The sequence below is a fragment of the Salvelinus alpinus genome, chromosome 6 (genome assembly GCF_045679555.1).
Source record: "Salvelinus alpinus chromosome 6, SLU_Salpinus.1, whole genome shotgun sequence".
Classification (NCBI taxonomy): domain Eukaryota; kingdom Metazoa; phylum Chordata; class Actinopteri; order Salmoniformes; family Salmonidae; genus Salvelinus; species Salvelinus alpinus.
Window position 1 is genome coordinate 13958590 of NC_092091.1, and position 12061 is coordinate 13970650.

Here is a 12061-nt window from a genome sequence, read left to right on the forward strand (position 1 = left end):
CTTTTGGTCATGTAGTGTATATTCTATTCTTAGTTACAATAAAAGTGACTCCAAAATGACATAATACATTAATTACCATTAATTTCTATTAGGCACAAAATAATCTGAAACACAACCAAAACAAATAGTAAATGCATCCAACAAATTTGTAAAGTCACAACCTGGTTCCAGCCATTGTGTGCACTGAGTATGGGACCAAATATTTTACATTTTACTCCTTTAATACACATTTTGGTCCACTAAAATGAGGGTGGGGGGGGACTATGTACAAAAAGTGCTGTAATTTCTAAACGGATCATCTGATATGGATGAAAATATCCTCCAATGAAATTTGACTGTCTGCAATTTAACCTCATTCAAAGTGCTGGAGTACAGAGCCAAAACGAAACGAAAATATGTCACTGTCCCAACACTTTGGAGCTCACTGTATATATTTTATTGTATCATGTTTTTTGCAGTGCGGAAACAATTTGCTAAATGAATATAGGGGAAACACTGCATATTTTGTTTCATATCTTTGTTCAGAAGTTCTTGTTTATTTGATGGTATTTGTATCAAAGACTAGTGTTGAGTGACATTTGTTTCACAAACTCTCTCACAATGTGTGCTGGATTGCACAAGTCAGCCTGCAATGTCAATGTTTGAAGACACTCTATTGTCTTTTGTCCCTCAAACCCCCTTTCTTGCACACACAGAGCCCGCAATCATCAGAAACCTCATGTTCACTGAAATCACAACATCATCTGTGTCTCTGAACTGGACTGAACCAAAGGGAAACAGATCCTTCTACAGAGTAGAATGGACTGGTGGCAATATCAGTGGCAGTCAGAATACCATAGGAACGTCTGTTAATGTTACTGCTCTCACTGCTGGAGTGCAGTACCTCTTCACGGTCACTGCAGTGGCTGGAGATAACACAACTGTAGGACAGAACGAGACCCTTTCTAAGTATACAAGTAAGTAACTCAGATATTTTCATGTCAGAATGTTTCAATGCCTCAGATACTATTTGTATTCATTGCTACGTTAGTTGTTTGGATCCAAGAACATGTGATGATTTGAAAGTTGCCTTGTCTGTGTAGAATGGATTGATGGCAGTAGAGATATGAATGAAACTACCAATGAGACAGCCTTTAACTTAACTGAGCTAACTGCTGGAGTGCAGTACACATTCAGGGTCCTTGCAATTAATGGGGGTGAGATGACTGAAGGCAAAAATATCAGTGTTTCACTCTTTACAAATTAGATGAAGTTTACATTGTCTGGGCTCTATTTATTGACTGCTTCATGCAGCAGTCTGTATTTGATATTATTGAGTTGCGGAACTCTGGGTATTAATATATATTTATTATGTCTAGAGGCTGATCCATCCCTCTGGGCAGTGTATATTGTAGCATTTAAAGGCCCAGTGCAGTCAACATTTGGATTTTTGTGTGTTTAATATATATTTACACACTATGAGGTTGGAATAATACTGTGAAATTGTGAAAATTATGATCATTCCTTTTAGTGTAAGAGCAGTTTTCAGTCCCCCCCCCCCCCCCCCCACTCAGACCATTCCCCACTCAGATCACTCCCCACTCAGACCACTCCCCACTCAGGCCACTCCCCACTCAGGCCACTCCCCACTCAGACCACTCCCCACTCAGACCAGACATTCCAAGCTAAATTCTTCCTTGAGAAATTGATCTTTGCTGAGAAGCTATTTTTGTTTCTTTTTGAGCATTTTAATTGAAAACAATGACAGTAAGGTACCGAAATGTTACCCAGAAGGGATTCGATATTATGGAACAAATGGCTAAATTGGACTTTTAATACAGATGTCTTTCAAGACATAATATTTTCTATTGTCCCGTAAAATCAAATTCCTTGCTCACGTACAACCTGAAGTCATCAGTTACTCTCTGTCTCTCAAATCACGACATCATCTGTGTCTCTGAGCTGGATTGAACCATTGGGAAACAGATCATTCTATAGAGTAGAGTGGACTGATGGCAGTAGAGATATGAATACAACTACCAATGAGACAGCCTTTAATGTAACTGAGCTGACTGCTGGAGTGAAGTACACATTCAGGGTCACTGCAGTGGCTGGTGATGAGATGACTGAAGGCAAAAATATCAGTGTTTCACTCTTCAAAGAAAGATGAAGTTTACATTGTCTGGGCTCTATTTCTTAACTGCTTCATGCAACATTCTGTATCTGATATTTTTGAGTAGCAGAACTCTTGGTATTAATGGACATTTTTCATGTCTAGAGGCTGATCCATCCCTCTGGGCAGTGTATATTGTGGCCGTTAAAGGCCCAGTGTAGTCACGTGATTTTCCTGTGTATTGTATTTTTCTACACTATGATGTTGGAATAATACTCTGAAATTGTGAGTATTATGTTAATTCCCTTTTAATGTAGGAGCTGTTTGAAAAAAACGCCAGAAATGTCAATCTGTTTTGGTGGGACGAAGTTTTGGCCTGCCCTGTGACATCACCCGGCGATACATTTCAAATAGAAAGAGTTTCAAACCTCTCGGCCAATAACAGCTAGTTTAAAGTTTTCCCCAACCCCACTCAGACCTCTCCCAGACAGTCCCAGCTAAAATCCTACTTGACAAATTGCTCTATTTGTTAATTTTTTACAATTTTATTGAAAACAATCACAGTAAGGTACTTAATTGTTCCCCAGAAATTATTTGATATTGACATAAAAATGTCAGCATTGGACTTTTAATACTGATGTCTTTGAAGATATATTATTGTCTAGTATCGGCTTTTGCGGTATACCGTGTATACCGTATACCGGGGTGTTATGAAATAGCCACGAGATGGTTTTTCAATAGAGTCAATACTGTTGAAACTAGTTCTTTGAAGTTTTTCTATACAGTTTCATTTTTGTAGCTACTTTTTAAGTAAAGACCTGCAGTCAACTTGTGCAATATGTCAGAAGATAACGCAGATGGCGTTCTTTATTTCACCTGTCACATTATTTTACATTATTAATCTTACCGTAGTTCCCCAGAATAGTTGAGCCAGTCACGTTTTACTTTATAAATAGCACAACTGGTGAGAGCGGGAGCCGGTGAGTCTCGCTGTGTATTGACAGGGGTTGCGTTTTATATTGAAAGTCACCAGTTGTTTTTTGCTTCAACAGAGTGGTCAGGGACGTACAACTACAGTATAGTTGTCCTTCACTGAAAATACATTAGTGCATTATATTCGGCAGAAAACAGCTTCATTTTCATCAGATGAGAACAGAAGTGCAATGCTATTTGGCTGGAAGCCACACAAGCAGGCTAAATCAGCTTTCAAAGAAAAAGTACAGTCTTTTCTTGCAAAAACTTTGCTAGCCATCATATTTCTAATGTGTATCATAGAGAGGATGTAGCCAGCTACATTTCCTAATGTTTTTCTTGAAGTTAATCTTGCATTTTACCAAAGAATAGTACGCTGGCTCCACTGAGAGAAGTGCTGGAGTAAAGTAGCCACCCATCAGTCAGAGCGCTGTCTGCTGATAGAATGCCCGTTCATCTGCAACTGAAGCACAACATGTGTCTGATGCTGAGCAGAAATCACAATAAGAATCATTTTAGATTTGCGTTTACAAAACGCAGCAAGATATTTCTTATGCATTTATATATTTTTCCTGTGCGTAAAACTAAGAATTCTGCATTAATGCGACCCCTAAGTTTAATTTTCTAGTTATCTAAGTAAGTGTCTGAATTAATAAGGTGATGGGACGTCATATTGTGTTGTGTTTCTTCCGTGTTTGAGAAGTTAAAGGCCTTTTGGATGAGTTATCTGTACAGCTGCCACAACTATCTTTCGATATCCTTTAGTTTTTTCTCCTGTCTGTTCTCGGCCCGTTGTCTTCTCCCCCATCAGCCCGTCTGCTTCCATCTTCTTCGAGCAGAGCAGGCAGTCCTGTTGCCCTAGCAACTCCAGACTCCACACAGACACAGCATGTACAACTGCTGCTCCAGAGCCAGTACTGTTCATTTGCACAATGTCTCTTGTTCACATTCGTTTGCAAATGTCCAAACTCACCAAAAATTACAATCGGTAACTCCTATATATGTATAACGTATTGAGCTGGACTGCTTGTCTCTTAATAACAAATGCTTTCGTTTGTGATCGTTTGCATATTTAGCTAGCAACCTCCATGGACATTTGCTATCATTTGTGCTAATTTTGTTAACATTCTGTTAATAGACTCCCAAAGGGCTTCTAATTTTTTGGCGCCCCCGTAAATTCCTGCCTGAGAGAAGGACGTTATGATGATATAAAAATCTGAATACCGCCCAACCCTAGTCTAGTGTCCCCTAAAATCACCTTTCTTGCTCACGTACAACCTGAAGTCATCAGGAACCTATCTGTCTCTGAAATCACGACATCATCTGTGTCTCTGAGCTGGATTGAACCATTGGGAAACATATCCTTCTATAGAGTAGAGTGGACTAATGGCAGTAGAGATACGAATACAACTACCAATGAGACAGCCTTTAATGTAACTGAGCTGACTGCTGGAGTGAAGTACAGACTCATAGTTGCTGTAGTCGCTGCTGATAAGACTACTGAAGGATTATCCATCATTTTTAATCAGTATATCTGTCAGTCACTGTAGTTTTGGTTCACATAATTCTCTCTTGAGAAGGGAGTGTAGACTCCAACTGATGCAGAATATTGTAGGAAATGTGTTTATCTGCATTCAACTGCAAAATTGGGCTTGGATAGTATCATTAACTGCTTGTCCTTTATTGAAAACCTTTTTTGTCCCCAAAAGTTTTCATGTCATTGATAATGATTACTATCTTTAAATATGTTTTTAGAGGTACCACTTTTGTGTCCTACATACTTACCTTAAATGTATGTAGAAATAGCATGCTTCTGATCATATATATAGAGTGTATGGTGAATACCATGAATAATAATGATTCTGGTGATCTTTTCCCAAAATATAACTTTCTTGCACGCACAGAACCTGAAGTCATCAGGAACCTGACTGTCTCTGAAATCACAACATCATCTGTGTCTCTGAGCTGGATTGAACCATTGGGAAACAGGTCCTTCTATAGAGTAGAATGGACTGGTGGCAGTAGAGATATGAATACAACTACCAATGAGACAGCCTATAATGTAACTGAGCTGACTGCTGGAGTGAAATACACATTCAAGGTCTCTGCAGTGGCTGGTGATAATATAACTAAAGGAAATGCTCAGGAGAAAGCACTCTTTACAAGTAAGCCTTTTCATTGGAATGGTCTTAATATTTTCTCTGAAGTGGAACCATGTAATGATTATGTTAATATCTGTGTTTAACAATGAGAGGGCAATAAGAGGAAGGGTAAGGTCCTCTTTCTTTTTGGAATCAAAAGTGATGAAATCCTGGGATAGAGTACTGTAGGTAGGTACTAGGTAATCTAATGGTATGGTCTTCTCCCAAAATGTACATTTCTTGCATGCACAGAACCTGAAGTCATCAGGAACCTTACTGTCTCTGAAATCACGACATCATCTGTGTCTCTGAGCTGGATTGAACCATTGGGAAACAGATCCTTCTATAGAGTAGAATGGACTGGTGGCAGTAGAGATATGAATACAACTACCAATGAGACAGCCTTTAACGTAACTGATCTGACTGCTGGAGTGAAGTACACATTCAGGGTCACTGCAGTGGCTGGAGATGAGATGACTGAAGGCAAAAATATCAGTGTTTCACTCTTCACAAGTAAGATGAAGTTTACATTGTCTGGGCTCTATTTCTTAACCCTTTCATGCAACATTCTGTATCTGATATTTTTGAGTTGCGGAACTCTTGGTATTAATGGACATTTTTCATGTCCATCCCTCTGGGCAGTGTATATTGTGGCCGTTAAAGGCCCAGTGTAGTCACGTGATTTTCCTGTGTATTGTATTTTTCTACACGATGATGTTGGAATAATACTCTGAAATTGTGAGTATTATGTTAATTCCCTTTTAATGTAGGAGCTGTTTGAAAAAAAGGCCAGAAATTTCATTCTGTTTTGGTGGGACGAAGTTTTGGCCTGCCCTGTGACATCACCCGGCGATACATTTCAAATAGAAAGAGTTTCAAACCTCTCGGCCAATAACAGCTAGTTTAAAGTTTTCCCCAACCCCACTCAGACCTCTCCCAGACAGTCCCAGCTAAATTCCTGCTTGACAAATTGCTCTATTTGTTAATTTTTGACCATTTTATAGAAAACAATCACAGTAAGGTACTTAATTGTTCCCCAGAAATGATTTGATATTGACATAAAAATGGCAGCATTGGACTTTTAATACTGATGTCTTTGAAGATATATTATTGTCTAGTATCGGCTTTTGTGGTATACTGTGTATACCGTATACCGGTGTGTTATGAAACAGCCAGGAGATGGTTTTTCAATACAGTCAATACTGTTGAACCTAGTTCTTTGAAGTTTTTCTATACAGTTTCATTTTTGTAGCTACTTTTTAAGTAAATACCTGCAGTCAACTTGTGCAATATGTCAGAAGATAACGCAGATGGCGTTCTTTATTTCACCTGTCACATTATTTTACATTATTGATCTATTATTAATTATTAAGTACGGTCTTTTCTTGCAAAAATTTGCTAGCCATCATATTTCTAATGTTTATCATAGAGAGGATGTAGCCAGCTACATTTCCTAATGTTTTTCTTGAAGTTAATCTTGCATTTTACCAAAGAATAGTACGCTGGCTCCACTGAGAGAAGTGCTGGAGTAAAGTAGCCTCCCATCAGTCAGAGCGCTGTCTGCTGATAGAATGCCCGTTCATCTGCAACTGAAGCACAACATGTGTCTGATGCTGAGCAGAAATCACAATAAGAATCATTTTAGATTTGCGTTTACAAAACGCAGCAAGATATTTCTTATGCATTTATATATTTTTCCTGTGCGTAAAACTAAGAATTCTGCATTAATGCGACCCCTAAGTTTAATTTTCTAGTTATCTAAGTAAGTGTCTGAATTAATAAGGTGATGGGACGTCATATTGTGTTGTGTTTCTTCCGTGTTTGAGAAGTTAAAGGCCTTTTGGATGAGTTATCTGTACAGCTGCCACAACTATCTTTCGATTTCCTTGAGTTTTTTCTCCTGTCTGTTCTCGGCCCGTTGTCTTCTCCCCCATCAGCCCGTCTGCTTCCATCTTCTTCGAGCAGAGCAGGCAGTCCTGTTGCCCTAGCAACTCCAGACTCCACACAGACACAGCATGTACAACTGCTGCTCCAGAGCCAGTACTGTTCATTTGCACAATGTCTCTTGTTCACATTCGCTTGCAAATGTCCAAACTCACCAAAAATTACAATCGGTAGCTCCTTTATATGTATAACTTTATGAGCTGGACTGCCTGTCTCTTAAAAAAATACTTTTATTTGTGTTCGTTTGCATTTTTAGCTAGAAAACTCCATGGAAATTCACTATCATTTGTGCTAATTTGTTAGCATTCTGGTAATAGACTCCCAAAGGGCTTCTAATTTTTTGGTACCCCCTTGACACCCCCTTCTGTACTAAGCCTGTACTATCGTAAATTCCTGCCTGAGAGAAGGACGTTATGATGATACAAAAATCTGAATACCGCCCAACCCTAGTCTAGTGTCCCCTAAAATCACCTTTCTTGCTCACGTACAACCTGAAGTCATCAGGAACCTATCTGTCTCTGAAATCACGACATCATCTGTGTCTCTGAGCTGGATTGAACCATTGGGAAACAGATCCATCTATAGAGTAGAGTGGGCTGATGGCAGTAGAGATATGAATACAACTACCAATGAGAGAGCCTTTAATGTAACTGAGCTGACTGCTGGAGTGAAGTACAGACTCATAGTTGCTGCAGTCGCTGCTGATAAGACTACTGAAGGATTATCCATCATTTTTAATCAGTATATCTGTCAGTCACTGTAGTTTTGGTTCACATAATTCTCTCTTGAGAAGGGAGTGTAGACTCCAACTGATGCAGAATATTTGAGGAAATGTGTTTATCTGCATTCAACTGCAAAATTGGGCTTGGATAGTATCATTAACTGCTTGTCCTTTATTGAAAACCTTTTTTGTCCCCAAAAGTTTTCATGTCATTGATAATGCTTACTATCTTTCAATATGTTTTTAGAGGTACCACTTTTGTGTCCTACATACTTACCTTAAATGTATGTAGAAATAGCATGCTTCTGATCATATATATAGAGTGTATGGTGAATACCATGAATAATAATGATTCTGGTGATCTTTTCCCAAAATATAACTTTCTTGCACGCACAGAACCTGAAGTCATCAGGAACCTGACTGTCTCTGAAATCACAACATCATCTGTGTCTCTGAGCTGGATTGAACCATTGGGAAACAGGTCCTTCTATAGAGTAGAATGGACTAATGGCAGTAGAGATATGAATACAACTACCAATGAGACAGCCTATAATGTAACTGAGCTGACTGCTGGAGTGCAGTACACGTTCAAGGTCTCTGCAGTGGCTGGTGATAATATAACTAAAGGAAATGCTCAGGAGAAAGCACTCTTTACAAGTAAGCCTTTTCATTGGAATGGTCTTAATATTTTCTCTGAAGTGGAACCATGTAATGATTATGTTAATATCTGTATTTAACAATGAGAGGGCAATAAGAGGAAGGGTAAGGTCCTTTATCTTTTTTGGAATCAAAAGTGATGAAATCCTGGGATAGAGTACTGTAGGTAGGTACTAGGTAATCTAATGGTATGGTCTTCTCCCAAAATGTACATTTCTTGCATGCACAGAACCTGAAGTCATCAGGAACCTTACTGTCTCTGAAATCACGACATCATCTGTGTCTCTGAGCTGGATTGAAACATTGGGAAACAGATCCTTCTATAGAGTAGAATGGACTGGTGGCAGTAGAGATATGAATACAACTACCAATGAGACAGCCTTTAACGTAACTGAGCTGACTGCTGGAGTGCAGTACACATTCAGGGTCACTGCAGTGGCTGGAGATGAGATGACTGAAGGCAAAAATATCAGTGTTTCACTCTTCACAAGTAAGATGAAGTTTACATTGTCTGGGCTCTATTTCTTAACCCTTTCATGCAACATTCTGTATCTGATATTTTTGAGTTGCGGAACTCTTGGTATTAATGGACATTTTTCATGTCTAGAGGCTGATCCATCCCTCTGGGCAGTGTATATTGTGGCCGTTAAAGGCCCAGTGTAGTCACGTGATTTTCCTGTGTATTGTATTTTTCTACACGATGATGTTGGAATAATACTCTGAAATTGTGAGTATTATGTTAATTCCCTTTTAATGTAGGAGCTGTTTGAAAAAAACGGCAGAAATGTCAATCTGTTTTGGTGGGACGAAGTTTTGGCCTGCCCTGTGACATCCCCCGGCGATACATTTCAAATAGAAAGAGTTTCAAACCTCTCGGCCAATAACAGCTAGTTTAAAGTTTTCCCCAACCCCACTCAGACCTCTCCCAGACAGTCTCAGCTAAATTCCTCCTTGACAAATTGCTCTATATGTTAATTTTTGACAATTTTATTGAAAACAATCACAGTAAGGTACTTAATTGTTCCCCAGAAATTATTTGATATTGACATAAAAATGGCAGCATTGGACTTTTAATACTGATGTCTTTGAAGATATATTATTGTCTAGTATCGGCTTTTGCGGTATACTGTGTATACCGTATACCGGTGTGTTATGAAACAGCCAGGAGATGGTTTTTCAATACAGTCAATACTGTTGAACCTAGTTCTTTGAAGTTTTTCTATACAGTTTCATTTTTGTAGCTACTTTTTAAGTAAATACCTGCAGTCAACTTGTGCAATATGTCAGAAGATAACGCAGATGGCGTTCTTTATTTCACCTGTCACATTATTTTACATTATTGATCTATTATTAATTATTAAGTACAGTCTTTTCTTGCAAAAATTTGCTAGCCATCATATTTCTAATGTGTATCATAGAGAGGATGTAGCCAGCTACATTTCCTAATGTTTTTCTTGAAGTTAATCTTGCATTTTACCAAAGAATAGTACGCTGGCTCCACTGAGAGAAGTGCTGGAGTAAAGTAGCCTCACATCAGTCAGAGCGCTGTCTGCTGATAGAATGCCCGTTCATCTGCAACTGAAGCACAACATGTGTCTGATGCTGAGCAGAAATCACAATAAGAATCATTTTAGATTTGCGTTTACAAAACGCAGCAAGATATTTCTTATGCATTTATATATTTTTCCTGTGCGTAAAACTAAGAATTCTGCATTAATGCGACCCCTAAGTTTAATTTTCTAGTTATCTAAGTAAGTGTCTGAATTAATAAGGTGATGGGACGTCATATTGTGTTGTGTTTCTTCCGTGTTTGAGAAGTTAAAGGCCTTTTGGATGAGTTATCTGTACAGCTGCCACAACTATCTTTCGATTTCCTTGAGTTTTTTCTCCTGTCTGTTCTCGGCCCGTTGTCTTCTCCCCCATCATCCCGTCTGCTTCCATCTTCTTCGAGCAGAGCAGGCAGTCCTGTTGCCCTAGCAACTCCAGACTCCACACAGACACAGCATGTACAACTGCTGCTCCAGAGCCAGTACTGTTCATTTGCACAATGTCTCTTGTTCACATTCGCTTGCAAATGTCCAAACTCACCAAAAATTACAATCGGTAGCTCCTTTATATGTATAACTTTATGAGCTGGACTGCCTGTCTCTTAAAAAAATACTTTTATTTGTGTTCGTTTGCATTTTTAGCTAGAAAACTCCATGGAAATTCACTATCATTTGTGCTAATTTGTTAGCATTCTGGTAATAGACTCCCAAAGGGCTTCTAATTTTTTGGTACCCCCTTGACACCCCCTTCTGTACTAAGCCTGTACTATCGTAAATTCCTGCCTGAGAGAAGGACGTTATGATGATACAAAAATCTGAATACCGCCCAACCCTAGTCTAGTGTCCCCTAAAATCACCTTTCTTGCTCACGTACAACCTGAAGTCATCAGGAACCTATCTGTCTCTGAAATCACGACATCATCTGTGTCTCTGAGCTGGATTGAACCATTGGGAAACAGATCCATCTATAGAGTAGAGTGGGCTGATGGCAGTAGAGATATGAATACAACTACCAATGAGAGAGCCTTTAATGTAACTGAGCTGACTGCTGGAGTGAAGTACAGACTCATAGTTGCTGCAGTCGCTGCTGATAAGACTACTGAAGGATTATCCATCATTTTTAATCAGTATATCTGTCAGTCACTGTAGTTTTGGTTCACATAATTCTCTCTTGAGAAGGGAGTGTAGACTCCAACTGATGCAGAATATTTGAGGAAATGTGTTTATCTGCATTCAACTGCAAAATTGGGCTTGGATAGTATCATTAACTGCTTGTCCTTTATTGAAAACCTTTTTTGTCCCCAAAAGTTTTCATGTCATTGATAATGCTTACTATCTTTCAATATGTTTTTAGAGGTACCACTTTTGTGTCCTACATACTTACCTTAAATGTATGTAGAAATAGCATGCTTCTGATCATATATATAGAGTGTATGGTGAATACCATGAATAATAATGATTCTGGTGATCTTTTCCCAAAATATAACTTTCTTGCACGCACAGAACCTGAAGTCATCAGGAACCTGACTGTCTCTGAAATCACAACATCATCTGTGTCTCTGAGCTGGATTGAACCATTGGGAAACAGGTCCTTCTATAGAGTAGAATGGACTAATGGCAGTAGAGATATGAATACAACTACCAATGAGACAGCCTATAATGTAACTGAGCTGACTGCTGGAGTGCAGTACACGTTCAAGGTCTCTGCAGTGGCTGGTGATAATATAACTAAAGGAAATGCTCAGGAGAAAGCACTCTTTACAAGTAAGCCTTTTCATTGGAATGGTCTTAATATTTTCTCTGAAGTGGAACCATGTAATGATTATGTTAATATCTGTATTTAACAATGAGAGGGCAATAAGAGGAAGGGTAAGGTCCTTTATCTTTTTTGGAATCAAAAGTGATGAAATCCTGGGATAGAGTACTGTAGGTAGGTACTAGGTAATCTAATGGTATGGTCTTCTCCCAAAATGTACATTTCTTGCAT

The 12061-nt window shown here is 38.8% G+C and overlaps 2 protein-coding genes across 3 annotated transcripts in view; both read left to right on the forward strand.

The window, feature by feature from the left end:
* Window positions 1–8723, forward strand: part of LOC139577537 (receptor-type tyrosine-protein phosphatase eta-like) — a 72374-nt gene extending 63651 nt beyond the window's left edge. The window contains exons 6-8 of one of the 2 annotated variants that reach the window (XR_011675325.1): window positions 696–956; window positions 4969–5718; window positions 8267–8723. Coding sequence is in view for 1 of the 2 variants with exons in the window: in XM_071404588.1 (XP_071260689.1) it covers window positions 696–956; window positions 4969–5309 (602 nt within the window). In the remaining variant the exon portion in view is untranslated. Of the gene's footprint in view, window positions 1–695; window positions 957–4968 lie in introns of both variants that reach the window. The other variant, XM_071404588.1, reaches the window with a different exon arrangement.
* The window catches only part of LOC139577977 (receptor-type tyrosine-protein phosphatase eta-like), a 46032-nt gene continuing 42362 nt past the window's right edge, over window positions 8392–12061 (forward strand). Inside the window, exons 1-3 of the mRNA XM_071405095.1 lie at window positions 8392–8527; window positions 8715–9017; window positions 11578–11838. Coding sequence (XP_071261196.1) covers window positions 8392–8527; window positions 8715–9017; window positions 11578–11838 — 700 coding nt within the window. The remainder of the gene's footprint in view (window positions 8528–8714; window positions 9018–11577; window positions 11839–12061) is intronic.